This window comes from Aythya ferina, assembly GCF_964211825.1.
Source record: "Aythya ferina genome assembly, chromosome: 8".
NCBI classification, from domain to species: Eukaryota; Metazoa; Chordata; class Aves; order Anseriformes; family Anatidae; genus Aythya; species Aythya ferina.
Genome location: NC_140304.1, coordinates 26747973 through 26768826, shown reverse-complemented (window position 1 = coordinate 26768826; position 20854 = coordinate 26747973). Strand labels below are relative to the sequence as shown.

Genomic DNA, 20854 nt, shown 5'->3' with positions numbered 1-20854 from the left:
CAGTGCCCACAAATAACAGACTGTTTTGCTCCTTGGCACAGCAGAAGGGATGGTTAACATACAAATTCTCTGATCTGTAAATGCCACTATTTAAATCTTTCCTCTGCTCAGCAAGAAAACTGAAAGTAAATAGTGTGAAGGTGATGGAGCTCCTCTGCCTGTGGGTCCTTTGTCAGGGGGAGAGGTGTTCCAGGGGGTTCCATCAGCTTCTCGTTTCTTCTGAGAAAAAAAAACAAAACTAAACAGATCATCGATTTCAAACCAAACAGAAGGAAAGGAGGAAAACAGAAAATCTGAGGAGAGCTTTACAGCATCTTCCTCTTCCCTCAAAGTCTGGAGCCCCGCGGTGCTGGTGTCGGCATTGTTGGGGCTGGGGACAGCAGCACGAGCTGTGCCCTGCTGGCAGCTCGCCTGACTCGGGCACTGACCCTACCACTACCTTCTTCCTCCATGCAGAAGGCAATTTTGGTGATATTTTCATGCCACTAACACTGCATCAGCAAAAGCTGTATTATTCAAAGAGTGTAATTAGTTAAAATACCTGGATGTTTTCACTTCTCCTGCCAAGAAGAAAAAGCCCTGTATGTATGTTTGTTACTTTGTCACTGAAAATGCGGCTACAGGAAGATGCAGTCTTCTAGTAGTGATTTTTTATAGAGAGCAGTTCTTAGAAATAAATACAAATAGATGCTCAGTCAGGTTAGTACTCGGGTGTGTTCTGGACATGACAGGCCAGGCCAAAAAGGGGAAGGACTGAACACGGAGCAAGATTTCAGATCTTAGGACTAAGCAGCACAGACACTACAGCTACCCAGGTGGGGTTGCTGTAGACAGCATTTCGTAATGGCTTTTATTGGAAGGTAGAGCATCTGTAGTTACAAATCTCTCACACTCTCAACTGTTAAAAAGCAATACGATTTTTGTAAAACATGTTATTTTTTAAACATAATTAGCATCCAGGATTTTATTTGGTGTGATAATGATTTGTGTTTGTGTTCTCTTAAACTTTGCTCTACAAACAAAATAAAAATTAGTTTTCCCAATTAAAAAATCAAATTTTACATAGAATCATGAATTCATAATGTTGAACTTTTAAAAGCACCAAATAGTCACTACAGAAACACAGCAATGTCAGGCTTATTATTCACACTGCCCTGTCATTATGCTTGTTACTTTTTAAAACCAAGGAGAACACAGTTGCTATTTTTCTTAATTTACTTTCTGAAAAGACAAGTAATGCAAGTCAGGTTTATCATATAAGCCTTCACTGCTTAGAATCTACACAGCAAATTATTTTCTTATATAAATTATGTTAAGTCACTGATGATTTCTGCTATGTAAAGATAAATGTTGTCTCTGTACGGCTTTTCTAAGAGTGGAAAGCATGCTCAGAGTACAGGATACAACATCACAGTTCTCTGTTTTATCAGTATCCATTACTTTGCTTAGTAAATATACTTTTTAAATATGCTGAATCTGAAATACTGTTTTTCTCTTCAGTGAAATAGGATCAGGAGTGTGGCATATCAGGCTTAAAGCTTTGTACTTAGAACGAGACTTGAAGTCTTTTACTATGACATATTTTTCCTTATTTGTGACGGCTTTCTTCAATTCAGATGTAAATTATCTTGAAGTTTATTCAACTAAACCAGATCTAATTGCATATATTTCTGTGAAGTAACCCTACTTTTGTTTGTGGCACCAGTTGGGCATATTATCCCTATAACCCGTAGATATTTCAATATGTGACAAGGGTTCACTGTATTTGTTTGTGTCATTCTGAAAATATAGTTTTTTAAACAGATCTGGTGCTTTACCAGGTGTGCCTTTAAGTAATTTCTATTGCATTTATACTTTAGGAGGATTAGGCAACAGAGTAAAAGAACTCTTTGTCCGTTAGATTCATTAAATGTATTCATGCGTGTGTAAGTGGTATAGAGGCTGTGCTACTCAGGAATCAGATCCTTGTCCTAGGGTGGAGAGAAAGGTGAAGGGTGTGATATTTACTGCTTGTGTAAGTGTCATAATAATTGTGTATTTGATTCTTTATTTTTAAATGACCTTCCTGGGCATTAAGCCATTTTTTCTTGTCTTTATCTTCTCCCTGCAGAGTTGGGAAGGTAAGGAACCACACCTTTGAAATGGTAAAAGTACAGCTGTGCAGGATGTGAGCGTGTAGTAGAACAGATAGGTCAGCAAAGGTGAAGACAGAAATAATACAAAAATGATTCTGGAAGGAACAAGATGTTTCTACAAAGATGCATTAAAATGTTGTTTAGTAACAATTTTCACCATGTTTAAACTAGTAATAATTTTCACTATTGGGTCCTTAAAAAAGGGGGAAATTTGTTGAAAAATCAAGTGTAAGTATCTACTACATTCTTACAAGAGAAATACAAGAGGTAATAGTGCTGTCTTTTGGTTCTGTGCAGCTGTAAATCATGCAAACTTCAAAGTGCTGCAGGAGTACTTTAAACCGACTAGCTAGTGCTTAGCTGGAATAATGACCACAGAAGTCATTTAAACAGATACATGCCACAATAATACACTTACTGTGCACCAATCCAGCATAGGTTATGTAATGGAACTCTTTAAATGAAAAGTTTAAGTCTTAGCTGCAAAAAAGCAAGAGGCCCTGTAAAACTGTATATACAGTTGGAGGAAAAATAGCATTTAACCAACTGAAACATATTTCAGTGAAAGTGATTGCTCAGTGGCGAGATAAAATGCCGACAGAAATAAGGGCCTGTTACCACTCACTGGTCACCTTGCTAGAAAGTCCTTCCCTGAAGAGTGTGTCAAAGTTTGTGTAGAAAGGCATTTGCCTGGAGATACTGTTAGCTTTGGCTTTGGGACAACCCTAAATGTGTTATTCTACAGAATCCTGTGAGCTTGCATATTTAACAATTTTGTTGTCACTGAAATCATACTCTATCAGCATCTGAACATTGTGTCTTTCCTCCCTCATTCTCCACACTGTGTAAATGTGGAACAACTTAGAGTCCCTTTTGAAGGGTTATTATTTTATATTTCATTATAATGTAAATATAATACAAAGCATTCAAATTAACAAAGCCACAAAATATGTTTTTAAAATACATTCACCTCACCAGCTGTTATCACCGTGGGATGTGTGAGCAGGCTCTGAGAATGCGTGTGACTGGTAGGAAGAGAGACATTGTAGGACCTGAAAATACAGAGCAACATTAGGCTTTCGGCTGTTGATTAACAAATGCCTAAGTTGGTGAATTTTGCAGCCTTAATCAAGAAAGCTTGTAGCTGAGCACCACGGGTGAGTTCAATAGGATCAAACCTGATTCAATACGTAAACACATGCTTAAATGATTTCCTGCATAACTGCCAATAATATGCAAAAAAAAAAATCTTTAAATTATAAAGGTGGGGGGGTTGGGGCAATGTAACATATAACATGCAAGGCTCTTTAGGAAAGAGCACCATGCAGTGACATCAGAGCAAAGCATCATCAGCACCGAAATGGATTCCAGAATTTGTCCTAACGCTAATGCAATGAAGTAGACAAATTTAAAGATACTTTAATACTTTGCTTTGTGAAACAACCCACACAAATTTCCTGAAGTGAATACAGTTCATTAAGACACTACACTGGGCACACCTTTGTGGGGTTACAGTTCTTCCCTGGTCCTTTGATCTCTATTTTGTATCATTCTTTGGTTTCTAAGTCTGTTCAAAAATACTGTAAATTACAAAGCATCTTAGGTCTTATATTTCATACATATACATGAGAAACCATTTCTTTTGGTAGGAGGTGGATTCGCTAATAAGGCTGCTATTCTTTGTAGTAAACATCATATTTACAAACCACAAATAACAAAGTAGAAGCTGCAGAAGGGTTATGGTGTGATAATTAAGTACAATGGCGACCCATATGAACAGAAAATGCCAAGGAGCTAAAACAAAGCAACAACAGCTTTGTTTGTTGACAGATGCAGGAGCCATATTGTTAGTTAATTGGGTAATGGTGTAAACATTTGCAAACTCTGCTGTCCCTCAGTGAATTAAGCAGCGCACTGAAATTATGGTGCAAAGCTGCACAATCCTTTTGCTGCAGGTACTCCACAACACTTTTAACTACCCTTCTAAGCTTAAAGACTTCGAGGAAAGGACATCATGCGTTGTTATTGAAGTACTTGAAGCTTGTGAAGCTCAGAGTTCAGACTAGGGTATGCACCTTGAACTACGCTTAAGTGAACAGTAGGTTTACATATGGTTACGGTCTGGAAGTTTGTGTTCATTGCCTACATTTGCTTTTCACTTCTGTGTGTGTATGTCAAATGTAGAGAAGACTTATTTTGGTTCTCTCCTCCTTTCCTTTTATTGTAAAAAGAGATTGCAGGATTTAATATCAGAGAGGTCTAATTAGATAATAGCTTTAACTGAAAAGAGAATGAGAATTGCTTCTCTCAGGTGCCCAGTACCTCATGTGCTGTGAATTGCAGAGACCCCTGTTTACTTCCCTCCCTGTGCTGAAGTGCAATGGACTGTAGCAGAATACTAAAACATAAAAAAAAGCAACAAGATACTTAATTAGCATACTTCTGTAATCACAAACTTAAATGCACTACTTTGGCTGTTTTTTACATAACAGATTTGCTTTCTAAGATAATAACCTTTCAATAATTTAAGCAGCATCTGTGCAGGAATGCATAATTGGACTGTAGATAATAGGAATCTAAAATTGAGCCTGGTGTTTTTACAAATTATTTTTCTCTTCAGCCACTTAGCAATAGCTCACCACGGTACATGAAGTATAAGAAAATATGTTCCTGCTTTGGGAATCAAAGTAATGCATCTATTATTACTATTTAATTCTGTTGCAGAGGGGTGAAACTACTTTGATTTCAGTGGACTTAGGAAGCGATAAGCTCTTTATATTTGTTTAAATATTGAGTTATCTTGAATTATCCAATAAAACAATGGAAATAGAAATATGTTTTAAATTTGCCTGGTTTAACTAGGGAGAAGAGAAAGGGATGTGGTACTGTTTTCGGTAATCGGTGACAGGTTTAGTAAGTTATACTTTTAAGAAAAAAATACATTTAGCATTTTGTAATTCATAACGTTTGGTTCTCTTTACACATTTTTTGTTCCAAAAAATAATTTTAGAAATCAATGGCATTATATGATCATAGGTATAAACAAATTTAACTTCAGAAAAAATACTTATCGGTATGGATTTGTGTTTTTTATACTCGTAGCGTGAGACTAATAATCTATTACTGACAAACAAGCTCCTGATAATTAGTGTGCTCACACAGCAAGGGAAATTAAAACAGAGTTACTAAGGAAAACAACTTTAACAATGAAAGCGAAGTATTTCAGAAAATGGTAAGATTGAAAGAAACAACGTTCAGCTTTCTGCAGTAATCTTCTGAAAGGTGTCACAGTGCTGACATGTAAACATGAATGTCTGAGGGATCCAAGGAAGACACTTGTCTTCATTATTTTGTATGTATAAATACAAAAAAAAATCATATTATGTAATACATATATATATATATATATTATTTTTTTTTTCATAGAAGAGACTTTTCCTATAGGCAGCAATCCAGTTTCTAAATAGGATTCTCAACACAAATTTTTCTAACTGTAAACTGGGAATTGCTCATGTACCTGAAGTGAAAGTTAGTTAAGGGTGATGAATAGCTTGCAGGGTTTGGTGCTACAATCTGAATTATGAGGAATTCTGCCACTAATGGTGCCAATAGTGCCTGTATTAGTATTTTCCAAGTTGCACAACATTTAACTCTCAGTGGAATTCTGCTGTGTGCCCGCCTGCACAATGATTACCTGCATACCTTTACAAATCTGCCAAGGAGTCAAGACTCAAGTGAACAATGGAAATTTTAGGATACTTACCTGGGACTATGGTTTGATTTTTCATCTCAGTTTGTGATCCAATTAACCTTCCAAATGACCTTAACTTTCCAAAAACAAATATATTCACATGTTGGTTTGTGGGAGAAAAGCAACTCTTCTTGGAATTAACGTGATGGATTCTGCTTAAAACACAATATGCAAAATAATATTAATAATATTAACAGAAAAATACCAAATGCAACACATTTCTTCTCTGGGAATTCATGCTGACAATTTCCGCTATCACTGACTGGAGGGATTCAAAATTCTCTGAGTGAAAATCTGCACTACGAAGATAAGCAGTTCATAAAAGTCTACTTACACCTATATTTTCATTCTTATCTTTACAGGTGACCCAGCTGGATCCAAATAAATCATTACTGGAGGTAAAACTGTATCCTCAAGAAACCCTTTTCCTAGAGGCAAAAGAATAGATCAAACAAGATTGTAGGACTAATCATCCTTTGACAAGCCAGAGGCACAGCATCGAGAGGAACACATCTATCAACGCCATCTTGTACTATCATCCAACTCAACTCAATGTCACAACTTGGCCTCTCGCAAGAATCCTGAAAAAATTGAAAAAAAGATAGCTACTTAAAGTTTCAAATACATGAGTATATGTTTCCAACCTCGTTTAAATGAGCAGAGGATAAAATTCTGCTATGAACACTGAACGTTATGACTATGTTGCTCACTTATCATCCAGCTTTTGTTATAATTAATGCACTGTTAAAATGTGAGTGATTGTTAAGTAGAATTTTTACTCCTCAAATGCCCCTTTTTCACCAAGAAATCTTGGACATTTCTGCCTGTACTTTTGACACTAGAATGCTGTATATTTGATATCTCGCCGAGCCAGTGCTCTCATATATATGCATTTTATTTCTGTGTTTGAATTTCTACTTTGTCACCTAATTTAAAAAGGCAGAAAAAATTAACGGGACATTCTCAGCCATGGAAATTTAACAGTATTATAGTAGAAAGCATATAATTTTTATTAGTACTTTCTGACTTCTTTGATAAGATGTAAGGTTTTGTTTGAAGAATATAGTTTGACATATATGCAAGGTATTTATTTACTGGTTCTGCTTTGGGTCTCAGTTCTGATTCAGTTTAGGAAGTATTTTCCATTACATTGCAGTGTGTGAAACTGCTTATTGCATGATGTGAATATTTAAATAACATTAGAAATGGCCAGTACCAGAAACCTGGTATCTCGCCAACACTTCAGGAATCAGCTGATATTGAATATCAGCTGTTAAAAACCTTTCAAATACCAGATACAAAAGTTCTTTATTTCTCATTGTGAAAGAAATGGCAGTTCCCATTTTAGCGGTTTTCCTTCGTTCTGGCACTTGTTTGTATCCTATTACTCTGCTGTTTTAAAGCACCTTGTTTGTTTCATCAAACAATGAGTATCTTAAAAGATGGTGTAATAAGAAATCTGCCTTATTATTGCACACTTCGGACATTTTAACAATAGATTACTGATCCCGTCTCAAATTAAAGAAATCCTAGGTCTGTTGTCTGAAATGTATGCACCAACTACCTACTATCTGATGTGGAAAAATCTGGTACTTTAAACAGCGCAACCATAGAAAAGCATACTGAGGCTAAGATCTAAAGTACACTTCATGCCAAACCTGCATCAAAAGTGGTAGGGTTTTTCGCCCCCCCCCCCCCCCCCCCCTTCTCCTTTTTTTTTTAAACCTGGGCTTACAGGGTAGTGCACAATAGCACTACAGAATTGTCATCTGCTAATCAAACTTTCTTTGTAGCGCCTGGCGTATTGTTTTCCACATGTTTATATGTTGTAATTCACAGTGCTTATCATAGCAAAATGAGTTCTGATTTGAAAGTTTTCTACTAAGCAAGAAGCAACTGCACACATCTTTTAGTCTTTATTTTTTTCTTTGGAAGGATGGTGATATAAAATTCAATGTATGCCTATTATTAGGGTGTTAGTGAAGCTGATATATTGTTACCTTTACCAAAAACGCAAATTTCTGAGCAGGGGAAAGCCTTATTCTACCTTTTGTAATTCTGTAATTAGTGAGTGCTACAACAGACACTTTTAGAAGTGAAGTATCTATGACAAACAAAAGGCTTGGAAGTGTAAGCAAATCCTAATCATTTGCAGCTCACAAATAAAAGAATTCATAGCCAATAGAACGATAAATGTATGCGTAATGGAAACCTGAATGCAGGTGCTTCGTTCTCAACTTTTGTTTTCTTATTAAAAAGATCTACTATGTTTATTAAATACGAAATTAACATAGGTTGCAAATTGGGGTGACTCTGTTTCTACAAACAATCACAGTAACACATACAGCAGGATTTGAAAGTGATGCATATCTCTTTTTTTCAGATGAGCTCTTCCTTCTAAGCTGGCTGTAGAGGAAAGGAGTTGCTGTAACTGCTACACAAGCAAAGCAACCTTTCAGTGAACTTGTTACATTAACTTGTTCTGTTTAACTTTTGTTTGATCTCATCAGGCTGTTTTCTCTCGCTCGACTTTATTTCTGTATTTTGACTATATATTCTTTACTTTGATACTAGTTTCATAAAGTTATTAAATGTGGCTTGAATATTTGCTGAACTTGTTGAAGTCAGTGCTCCCAGGGTTTGTTTGGCCTTTCTGTTCTAAATTCTGATTTAGGGCTCTTTCCCCCCATTTTGTTCATATTGCAAAATATCCTGTCATTATCACAATGTTCTGGTGAGAATTAAGTGGAAGTGTTCAAAGGGGTGGCATTACTGCCCCCTGATACAAAGATACCAAGATCTCTATATAAGGATCATTCTGCCACAACAAGTGTATCACTCAATTTAAATAAAGCTTTTATGGTTTTGGTCCTTAAATACTTCGGGCCTGATTTCAAGAAGCAACCATCTAGTCACCATTCCAAATCACACCTGCAGTGCAAACCAGTCCCTGTGTGGAAACGTTAATGTTCTGTGCCATCGCTTTTTGCTCTCCTAAACCGTGGTATTCACTCTGCTGACATGGTTAATCCTCTCGTCATTTTACAGGCTAATTTTGTAATTATTATTACCCCAAAACTGCAACACTTGCTACAGAGCATATGCCTGATTCTGCCTTTTTTCTTTTTTTTTTTTTTTTTTTTTTTTTTTACCTCCAGGTTCTTCACATTAGTGGATTATCATTAATGTGATTAATGCATTAGTTTTAAGTCTTAGGAATTACTGTTAATGAACGGAAGGAATCCTGTATGATGTGTTGGCTTTCGGTATTGGCCTTCAGAGCATGGTGGTGAAGGTGGGGCTCTCTGGCTTTGGAAGAAACGTCCTGCCTGTAGACATTGCTGTTCTAAGTCTTCATTGGAGAATGCGCAGAGCACTGGCGTTTGCTCTGTGTTCTCTGCATACGCGCTCTTAAATTTAGTGAGGGGGGTTTCTAATGGAGCTGTGTTGGGGGTTTGTTTATTCTTTTTAATGTAGCAGAAAAAGACTTTGGCTTTCATGAACTGTACGTACTCGGTGACGTTAGAAATTTAAAATAAATTTTCAATTACAGTAATATTTCTACTAAAAAGTGATATGATTTCACTCTTCCATATGTGGGGAAAAACCAAATCACCATGACCCAGGTTCCCAGAAGGACTGAAGCACTTTGTTATTGGAGCCTCATGGCCAGACTCCCTAAACAACTCACAGGAAGATTTAGGTGCCTTAGAGTGGGATCCACAACAAACAACAATTAAATAGGTTTCCAAACAAATCGAGCAGCCCCCCCACAGAATACACGTGATGAGTCCCTGCCAGGCGGAACCAGGAGCTGGTTGCGCTGGCTGATAGGAAGGCTCAGGATGGAGATGGTTTGTGGGCACCGTTCCTTGCTGGAGCTGAGGCTTTGGGCTCTGTGCTAGCCCAGGGGGCCTCCCACCACTTGGGCTCCACAGCCTGGAGGTCTTGTGTCAAGGTAAGCACCGCGTCCTTTCTTCCAGCATCTGACAAGGCACATGATACCTCTTTGATACATCTTTATTTCAAATCAGTGATGGTCATCTTTGCCTGGGTCTCCCCTGGGGTTTTTAACTGAGCTGTACTTCACATGGAAGGTTTCCCGCATTGTGGCTGGCACGGGCCTGAGGAGAAGCAATTCTGAGTCTCCAACATTTCAGAAGACTTCAGCAAGACCACTGTAGCACAGGCTGCTTTAAGCATGTGCTCACTCCCTGCCATCAGCGCTGTTTGACTGCCAAAGGATGGAATTATTTAAGCTTGTTCAGAGGGAACGTGCGAGCAGGGGCATGAATTCTCAGACAAGTGGCAGGGCACTTGCCTGGGATGAGCTCTCCTGTCCCTTTCCAGGGACTGTTCATTGCAGTCACTGGAACAGTGAATAGTCACTTCATGTTCACTCCCTCAACACCACCCATGGCTTTGAAGACCTCTTGCATAGCCTTGTAGTGGTCTCCTCTCCAAATATGAGGAGCTCTGGGTATCTTCTTTAAATGAGTCCATTTTGTATATTTGAATGGTTTTGTTGCCTTCCCTTTTGCCCTTTCCATTTCTAATATGCCCAGTGTCATGTGAACAGACTTCATGCCATCTTCCAGGAGAGAGAGGACTCATCAGGGTCCTCTGTCCTCGTGACATCTTTTTCCTCTCAATTTCTTCTCCAGTAATTCCTTATTCTATTTGCCCTTGATTACTACTGAGCCTCCTCACAGGAATAGCCATGACAACTGCAAGATCTCTTCCTTAGGTGGTAACAGCTGGTTTAGGAGAGAGGCCCACCTGTAGAATCAAGGTTAGTTAGACTGGGTCCCAAACACACAGCATTTAAGCAAGTATGCTACATGATTACTGCACCTCAAAATATTACTAGGATTCCTTGTTATTACCTTTAAAATTACCATTCACTTTTGAATTTCAAGCAAATTAGACAAGTTGTATAAAGGTTTTGCCACCTGAAGTTTCGGTGTGTTTTGTGAAGGTAGGCAGCCCAGCTGCTGAGAAGTAGGAAGCCGGGAAGAAGATGCTGAGTGTCTCCCATGAGGGCAAGGCTCACTAGGTCTAACACTTAGCAGTCATCACAGACCTGAGAGAGCAGCCTGAGTGCCCTACCTGCAGGAAAAAGTTTCTATGGCATCTGATGCCTCATAGACACCAGAGAACTCCAGCCAGGGTTTTTCTCTGTGTATTCTTTTATGTGTAATATAAAGATAGAAGTCACACTGTAGCCTTAATATAATCCAATTAAAATGTCATTCAACTGCTGCTTATAAGAGTAGGCTTCATTAGTTCCTGTGCTTGGAAAAACTGCTGGTTAAGGCAATCATTATTTTGTACTTACTTCCAATGAGTTTGATTTACTGGTTTTCCAACTTTGTGTTGTGACAGCTTTCCACAGTTCATTGCTATTCACTTCTGATCCAGCCATCTGAGTGAGGAACCCTCATCAACAGCAGCACCTCACTGCTGGGAGCATTTCCCAGGTATTGGACAAGCACCCCAAACAGCACAGGTTCCCACAGAGACCCACGGGGATGCTGCTGATAACCTTTCTCGCTATGAACTCTTGGTTACCGCTTCCAGCTACCCGCCTCTGAGTAACGCTCCCTTTTCTCACAAGAAAAGATGTTTCCACTGCAGTAAACATTGCTGCAAATGACTGGCTTAGCTCACCTGCAATTGCCCTACTTTCGTTAAGTACTCCTTTTACACCCTGAAAATATGTGAGTCCAATTATCTTTCTGGCAGGCTTCCTGTTTCTCATAATTTTAATTATCTTTTGCACCTTTGGCAATTGTTCCTCAAGGTGTGCAGGTTGTTTAGTTTTGCTTTTACATCTTCCGAAAGTTGACGGTCATGTTCTGTTCTCCTCGTATGAGTCTATCTTTCAGTGCATCCTTCAATGTGCTGGCTGATGTGGCTCAGGTACTTCTGGTGGGCCTTCTGGAGGCTTTTTAAAATAAGATATATGTGTACGCTGAGGATCTAAGCCAGTATCTTCAAACAGGTTTGAAGACGAGCTTATTCTTTCAAATGTGATTTAATTTCCCTTTGGTATCTTCCTCTTCACACAGTTTTATTTTCTACTGACAAATTAAATGTGGTGATTTTTTAAAGTAAAGTACTGTATGTTTTTCATTTACCATAAAACATGTTTGCTATCATTTTTTTCTGCCTCTGTGATTTATTTAAGCTATGGTCACAGTCTCTGAGCATGACTAACATTCATAGGCATTTTATAACTTGTAACTACAACATCCTATTCATGATCTTGCCTTTCCAAAATTTACTGAGACTGCAAATATATTGCTGTTTGAAGGCTCCCATTCTGTTTAAGCCATCTTAAAACTTTTAAAATTATTCTAATGTGTACATAGAAACACTTTGCATTTTGTCAGGTCTGTTTGCCCTTTTCATACACCCTGATTAATTAGGACTTCCGCTTGTGTAAGGAAAAGCAAGCATTTCCAAAAAGAGGTGGTAACTGAGAAGGGATTTTTGCACCACAATTACAAATTCACATCTATGGAAGAAGTTAAGTAAATTGTTTAGTGGATCTGTTTCAAAAAAAAATTTTTTTTTTTTAGTTTGAATGTTTTGTTTGTTTGCTTGTTTTATTTTATCAGGTTTTTTTTTCCCTTTGTTTTATTTTAGAACTTAATTATAATCTGAGGGTTGCAGAGAGCATTAGTTCCTGAAAAATACTTATAGATTTTTGTGGTTTAAACTAAAGCGAATACTGAGGCAGTGTGTGGCTGTTGCAGTATCCTATAACATAGTGGGGAAAAAATGAACAGAGGTTTTCAAGATTCTGGTTCCTTGTAAAGTTTGTTCAATCCATTTTGACTTTTAGTTTACCGATGTTCACTAGTCACCTGTAAAAAGATTTTATGCATACGAACTGACAACATTAAAATACTCTCAATTGGAAAGTCTTAGTAGATATGAGGCACTCCTTTCATTGTAAGAGCAATTTCAAGGAAAACGTGCAGTTTACTCTTTTAACAGTTCTACTTTGGCAGGCACAAAATTCCTTCCTCATTCCTTGTATTTTAGATGTTTTCAAGTGTATTTTTCCCTTCAGCTAAACTTATTATCATATTTGCCTTCTTTTCATCCAGTAATCACTATGCAGAAGCAATATTTCTTATCAAGCAAAAAGCACCAGATTCAGTAGAATATACATTATATTAACCTGTTGAGAATTCCTAATTTTGCTTCAAAAACACCTTTCTGGTTTTATTAACATTTATCTAGCTCCCATTGTAGTCTACTTCTGGTATCAAACCAACTCCTTCTGCACAATTACCACAACTTTTCAAAATTAATCAAAATCCAATAATGCTGTGTTTTATTGAAACAAAAAAGCTACTGGTAAGATAAATACCTGTTAAGCAAAGGGAAGTTATGTTACCACCAATGGATTCCATAATCCAGTGGCCATTTGATGCCTGTCTCACTGAGAACATACCAAAAAAATAGATCAGGAGCTTCTCAGCTGCTCTAGAAATGACATGGCAGTGCTGAGTGCCCTGCACTCACGTCATGCTCTCTGTGCTGGAAGAGGTGATAGTACTAGGAGTTGCCTTTACACCATCCTGTAGTAAACTAATTTCCCATAAGCAGCCCCCTCTCCTTGGGAGACCAATTAAAATAACTTTATGGCAGCCATGCACTACTGGGCTGGTGAGAAGGGGCTGGTCTCAGCAGGGTAAGAATCAAGCTCATAAATGAAGAGCAGCCGAAGCAGAGTTGTACGGGAGAAGCACAATGGAAATTATACTGCCAAAAAAGCTGCTAAAGAATAAAGTGTTGTTACAGAAATATTGTTTGATCTTTCCTTTTAAAGTCTTCTGATGGGTTTCTTCTTTCACTGGTTAAAAATGGTTAAAAACATAAAATAAAGATATTCTATAATTACTTGCTTACAAGAATCTTATCATGAGGAATTTATCTTCCGAGAGAAACTGGAATTGGTTGCCCTCAAAGAGTATGTGGATTTAAAGAAATATCTTTCAGTTACCCTAATCGCAGATATTTTTAATTACAGCCAATTCACTTATTTCAGAAAAATGGGTTTTCAGGATATTTATATGCCACTAAGAAAATGGACTAATAATTATTATCAAAGTTGGTAGGATTCATATGATTTTAAGCACAGAATAAGCTTGAAGACTTTACACACTCTACGACATATTGCATCACTGCTTAAGCACTCTCAACTAAAGAGGGAATAAACGATTTTACATAGGAGAAATCGTTATTAATAACGAAAAAGAGGTCCGATTCTTACAAAACAGACGTGGAATGGCATGAGATGGCTACATTTAAGGACAGACCTACTGTAATGTTATTTTCAACGGGAACGACAAATTCTTAGCATGTCTCCTAAGGGAAATAACATCGTTACTGCAGCACTGGTCCCACAGACCCCAAAAGCAAGCTCCCCGCCTGTGGATGGGGACTTCTCGGCGGGCAGTTTGCTGACAGAAAGCTCCAGAGCCAGGAGAAATAAACTTAACACTTCTTCACCCTAAGGAAAATAACGAAAAAAAAGTTTTGCATGACTTCTTCAAGTTCTCCTGACTTGGTTTGGTTTGGTTTGGTTTTCTGTGGTGACAATATTGCTCAGAACCGCAGGAATTCACCTTTTTTGGAGCACCCCTGAGGCAGCACGCTGTGGGTGTGCTTCAGGGGAGAGCGCAACTTGGCTGCGGCCGTTCCCTCTCGTTTCGTCTCAAAGGTCCACAGCAAACGCCGCCTTGCCGCGTCTCCCAGCCTGCAGGAGCCAGCTCCAGTTCTTCCTCCTCTTAATTAATTAATTAATTAAGCTCCCTCCCCGCACACCCCGAGCCATCGCTGCCGCCTCCACTTCCACACCCTCAGACCCGGCCGGGACGGCCCCAGGCTCCCTGAGGAGCCGCCATCGGGGCCTTCCCGCCCTCAGCCGGTGCGAGGCCCGGCTCCCGTGTGAGGAGCTCGACGGCGGCGGCCACCGGCAAGGGGAAAACGGCCCGGGGAGCCCGCAGCGGGACGGGACGGGGGCCGGCATCCGTGTGAAGGGCACCGGGGTGGCCACCGGCTCCCTGCCGGGAGCTCTCGGCGGGGGAAGAGCCCGGGCGCTGCGCTGAGGAAATGGCGGCGGCGCCTCAGGCGGGCTCCTCGCCTCAGGCGCCCCGCGGGCGGCGGGCACGGGACGGAGCCCGAGGGCTTCGCACCTCGCTGCCTCGCGGCATGGCGGTGGGCAGGGAAAACGGACCCCGGCACCCCGGGCAGGACCCGGCCGCCTCCCTGGAGCCTCCTGGGGCTGGAGGAGACCGGGGGGAGCCTGAGGGGACGGCGGAGAGGCCGTGGGTGACTTCTGAGGGGGAGCCTGCGTGTGCATAGGGCCCCGTTAAACAGCGCGCGTTCACCGAAAAAAAATAAAATAAAATACGAGATTTTTTTTTTTTGGTCTTTTTCCCTAAGCGCCCGTGGTTGTTGATGGTGCTGCTAAAGCAGCCCTCTCCTCCCGCCCCTCCGCCGCCGCTCGATATGTCTCTTTAACGACATAGGTTGTATTTATCCATCGCATTCCGGCAGGGCTGTTAAGCTCCTGAGCTCCTAGGGCAACAAACACGGGGCGGGGGGTTGGGGGGGGGGGGTGAGGGGGAGATCCTCCGGCAAATCCGACCGGAGCTGTCATCGTCATGAATAAAAATAAAAGGCTTAATCTTCTGCTTTCGGCTAATGGAACGATTTAGGCTCCCAAACGTGGGCGCGCTGCGAGGCGCGGGCAGGGCCGGGCCGGCAGCACCCCGGGGTGCCCGCGCCCCCCTCACGCCCTGCCCCAGCAGGCAGGAGGGCTCCGGGGCTTTTAATTACACTCCTTCCCTTTGCTCCCTTCATTTTTTCGGCACCCTTTGCAGCGAGACACACTTGGAATCAGAGCGGTTGTGACATTTTGGTGGCAGCTTATTGTGCGGAACACTTAAAGTTTAAAAAACAAGCCCCATAGAAGTTGAGGGGCTTAAAGCAGCCCCCTTTGTGGGGCAAGACATAGAGTTTTGATTCTGGACAATGGTGTTTCTCAAATTTCTTCCAAAAACCTGCACCCCATCTGTGATCTCAATGAAATCGCTTTTCTCTCTCCCTTCAATTCATTTGGCAAAGGCGAAGCAGATGCATGGGACGGGGTCTGAATTTTAATTATTAGGTTTTACCTGAAACAAAACGGCAAATCCTTTTTACCATGTGTTTGAAGTTAGGGGACGGGTAGGGGAATATAAAATATAATTAAAACGCTCTCGGATCGTTAGGGAGCTGACAAGAGCCGTTTTAATGAACCTCTCGGAGTGCCCTGCAGTAAATTAGCGGAGCGGGGCTTCCCCGAGTCCTGCGGGCTCCGAGCTGCCGGCTCCCCTTCACCTGCGGGTGCGTGCGTGTGCATGGCCGTGGGTGTGTGTGCGTGTGCACGAGCGTGTGCGTGTGCACGGCCCTGTGAGTGTGCACTTCCACGCCGCCGGCCCACGGCTGCCGGCGAGGACGCAGCAGGCGGGGGCTCCCCGCGGCAGGGACCCCCCTTGCAGGTCGTGGGGGGACGCAGGGGGCCAGGGCCGCTATCTCGGGGTCTTTTTCTCTCCCCTCGCCCCCGATCCGGTGCCTGGGGAGCCCGCAGAGCTCCAGGGAGCCCCCGCTCCCCGCCCTCCAGCATCCCCGAGTGCATTTAGCCATCAATAAGGTGCGAAAGGAAAATTGTCTACCGCTGTAATCCATGCCCGAGGGGCTGGGGAATAAAAAGGGAGAGAGAGAAGGAGGGAGGGAGAGAGAGAGAGAGAGAGAGAGAAGGAACGCTCTTAAAGAGGCTAAAATCCATACAATAGCTGTGGGAATGCCGGAGCGCAGGCTCCGCTCCCGGCCGCCCCTCTACGAGCAAGGAGAGCCCTGGACGGGGCAGCGCAAGGGGACAGCATCCTCCGCCGTGGCTGCAGCCTTGGACCCCCGGGACCCCCCCTGGGGTGTCCCCTTTTCGGGTCAGAGCGGGGCTCCCGCCCGGGTCCCCCATGCGATGAATCCCTAAAGGCGCTTAGGGAGAATTAGGGCGGCCCCGGCCCCGCAGCTTCCCAAACAGGTCTGCCCCCACAAAGCTCACGGTCCCTTTCTGCCCCTTTGGGGACCCCCCGGCCCGAAAGGGGGGCACCAGGCAGCACCAGAGGCCCAGGGATTTCGGGTTTCAGCTCCAGCAAACGGGGTGCGGGGGGGACGGGGGCGGGGGGTGGTGTGTGTGTGCTTTTCTTCTGCTTTCCGTGTGTCTGTGCGTGTGTGCGGACGGGCACAAGCTCTCAGAGAAAAGAAATTTTAGAGTAACAACTAAAGGCTTTCTTGTGCAGTTATTTTAAGGGCTTTGTTCGGTGCCTGAAGGGGGATGCGCCCATTTGTTCGGGAGGGGATTCATCACATGCCCCTTTCATGTGAACCAGAGGTTAACAACCTAATGAGCACTTGGTGAAGAGATGAAGCGTGTAAAGAGCCCGATTTTCCCAAATCCTGGGCTGCTGTCTTGGGGATGTGCTACTCTAACCTCTGCCGGGCTAATAGTCTCCGCACTTCCAGCGGGGAGGCCCCGGGAGGCAGCCGGGGCCGGCAGCGCTCCGGCAGGGCAGCAGCAGCCGGGCAGCCCCTTCCCAAAGCCCCGCCGGGGAGCCGGGGGGGGCCCGGCCCCGCCGCTACATATGTTGGGTCAGGTCCCCCCATTGTGAGCGTGTAAAAAGGTGTAAAAACTCAATCATCTGTAGCTTTTTTTAAAGGGAGGGCTTACCCTGGATTTGTTGCATAATGGATTGTTAAAAAAGTAGAGGGTTGAATTAAAACTGTTCCCTAGTCACTTTTAATTAGACCGCTCTATTTAATTAGCAAAGTTGAAACATGCAATTAAAATTAGCTCAGTTTAGCACATATTAAAGGAAATGGGGGCCGCGGCTCCGGCTCGCACCAAGAGCGAGAGGCAGGGAGGGGACGTGGCCGAGGAGTTGGGGTCGTAGCGAGGTGACCCGGCGGAGGGGGGGGGACACATCTGTCCGGCCACTCGCCCCCTCCCCAAATTCGGACTCTGCTCCTCAGCCTGCTCCTCCGGTGCCGTGGGACGGGGAAAATCCTCGGAGGGGCAGCCCTGGGCTCAGCACCAGGGCTCTGGGGGCTTTCCAGCCGCCCCCGGGGGGGCTCCGCACCGGCCCCGGCCGCAGCCCCGAGCCCCGTTTTTCCTGTGCTTCGGCCTCAAACCTCTCTCCTCGTCTCTCTTTCCTCCCCCACTGGGAGCGGGGAAATGGAGTTAATCACGTCGCAGCTACTCGAGGAGCCCGGGCCGGGGGGATCCCCTGCAGCCGCTCCCCGCGCCGGGCTGCGGGAGCTCGGCCGGGCTCGGCGGAGTGTGCCGCCTGCCTGGGGGGAGGTGGGGCTCGGGTTTGTAATATTGGTTTGGGGATAATTACTTTTAATGTCAAAAAGATTTAGTTTAATATCATCTCTATTAGGCTGCTGGGCGGATAATTAAAAGTGAAGATGATAGCAGCAGGGAAACAGATGGCATTTGCTTACTTTGATTCAGTAGGTAAATAATGAAAAAGTCAATGGCAAACCCCCTAGAACAATTGAAACCTTAAAGAGCACTAACATTAGCAGGTACTTACAAACTGTCTTCCGCTAAGAACGAGATGAAAATACACTAATCAAGAACTATATTTCTCGGGGATGCTTCCGGGCGCTGCGCTGCCTCCGGGCGTGCGTGTCTGCCTTCCCCCGCATGGCAGCCAATAGCCGGGCTCTTTTTAATTAAGATTTTACTACTGTAATTGGGGGAAGATGCAGCGGCACCGTCGCATGCAGCCCTCTCAAAGTTTTGCACGGGTGCAGCGATGCATAGGGAGGCTTTTAGGGAGATCAAGGGGGAGCGAGGAGGGAGATAACCACGGGAAGATTGGGTCTTTCTGGGAAAAGAGGAAAAAAAAAAAAAAAAAAAAAAAAGGAAAGAAAGAAATGAAAGGAAAGGAAAAAAAAAAAAAGAAAGAAAAGCAGCGTTTCGGGTTGTATCGCGCAAGGCGCCGAGGCTCTCCCGTCCCGCAGCCCGGCGCCCACTCGCGGGTTGTGCGTGGAGCCCCAAATCTGCCCAGCCTCGGCACCCCACGCCGGGACAAAGCGGGACAAAGTCCCAAAACCCCACCCCACCAAATGCGGGGCTGCTGGCCCGGGCTAAACCGCAGCCCGGCTGGGTTTTGCTCGGGTGAAATGTACGAAAGGTGCGCAGCGCCTGTCCCGCTTCCCAGGGCTGGGGGCCAGGCAGAGCCTCCGAAGCGCACCAAGGACGGGGTCGTTGCTCAAATACGCGGACAGGCGAGCCTCGGGGGGCCGGGCTGTGCTGGCTGGAGGCACCTTGTAAAGAAAACGGCAGGAATCGTTGGAAGCCGCTCGGAAGCGGCCGCTCCGGCGGCCGGAGCTAGGCAGGGGCTGGAGCTGAGGAGTGGGGGGGCCCGGAGCCGGCAGCAGCTGGGGCTGGAGCCTGCGGGCTCCTGCTAAACATCCTCAGCACTTGCTGAACCCCGGGGGTGCCTTGTGTGCTCTTGCAATAAACATTTTTTATTTAGTTAGTTATTTATTTTTTTTTTTACGGGGTGGGGGAAGAACCCCGAGTGTTTCCCTGTTGTCTGCGTGCTGGGCGTGATGCTCGAAAATACAGAATGGGGGAAAGGGGGTCGGGGCCAGGGGCTGAGCTGGGACACACGGAGATGCTGGGGTGCGCAGCGCCGGGACGAGGTGCCTGAGCCCGCTCCGAGCAGGGCGGTGCGGGACCCGTGCGGGACCCGTGCGGGACGCGGCGGGGTCGGGGAGCTGCCCGCTGAGCGCTCCGAGTGCTCCAAACTTCCACCCCGTCCTTTGGGGTAACGCTAACGGGACGAGGCTCCGCGCAGGAATCACGGCGTTTCACTGGCTGATCAGCTGCTCGGTGGCTTTCTTTTTTTAAAAATTTATTTATTATTTTTATTTATTTATTTTTTGGAATAGGCTGCTTGCAAATTTTTTCGTCGTTTAAAAAACGCCGTGAAAGGAAAGGAGGACCCAACCCTTTCATTTAAATCGAAGCTGAAAGAAAAAGGAAGCGGGGAAATCGGCGGAACCCGTGTCCCGTGTCGGTGGTGATGGCAGGCTGCCTCGGGGCGGAAAGGAAAAGGTATTTGCAGGAAAAAAAAAAAAAAAAAAAAAAAAAAAAAAGTCACACAACGCAAAACCAAACAAAACTGCCAGGAAGAAGGGAGAACCTTTCCTCTGTGCTAAGCCCACACAAAGCAATACTTTAATTGTTTCTCTTTCAGTCTGATCGAGTTCTACGAATTCCCAATTAAACCAGATGATCTGAGTAATTCTCCCCCGAGAGTAAAATTAGTGCTTGCAAATAAAATTAAATCGGATATTTTGACTTCTCGACTGTATTAAATAAAGGTGTCATAACACCTTCATCACGAGGAGCGGGTGGCAGCTGCACACACAGAAAGTCGGGTGGGGAAACGTTCATTTCGTAACAAAATACAAGTAAAAAATAAATATATAGGAAAGAAGAAGAACGACGAAGTGCAACGGCAAGAAATATCAGAAGTTTGCAGGATCTGCAAATTTCCTAAGCACAGGAGGGTGACAGAGGGGACGGGGCAGCGGCCGCGGCTTGTCCTGCAGCGGGGAGCGGCCGGGGGCCCTGCGCGGAAAGGGCACGGGTGGGAGCGCCCCGGGGGGAGCCGTGTCCCGAGCAAAGCAGAGCAGGGAAAGGCGAAACGAAGCAAAGCAAGGCAAGGCAAGGAAAACGAAGCAAGGCAAAGCAAGGTAAAGAAAAGCAAAGCAAGGCAAAGCAAAGCAAGGTAAAGCAAAGCAAGGTAAAGCAAAGCAAGGCAAGGCGAAGCAAGGCAAGGCAAGGTAACGCAAATCAAAGCAGAGCAAGGCAAGGCAAGGC

At 43.8% G+C, this 20854-nt stretch overlaps 1 protein-coding gene and 1 long non-coding RNA gene across 2 annotated transcripts in view; one reads left to right on the top strand and one right to left on the bottom strand.

Annotated features, from left to right (window-relative positions):
• FAF1 (Fas associated factor 1) overlaps positions 1-9442 on the top strand; it is a 160376-nt gene extending 150934 nt beyond the window's left edge. The window contains exon 19 of the mRNA XM_084528394.1: positions 6249-9442. Within this exon, the coding sequence (XP_084384520.1) occupies positions 6249-6332 (84 nt within the window). The 3' untranslated portion in view covers positions 6333-9442. The remainder of the gene's footprint in view (positions 1-6248) is intronic.
• LOC311440893 lies at positions 7104-13332 on the bottom strand. Its single transcript, XR_014695646.1, has 3 exons — positions 13271-13332; positions 12589-12758; positions 7104-10665 (listed from the first exon to the last, which is right to left on the bottom strand). It is a non-coding gene; the product is annotated as an uncharacterized lncRNA (long non-coding RNA).
• Positions 13333-20854: the final 7522 nt, after the last annotated feature.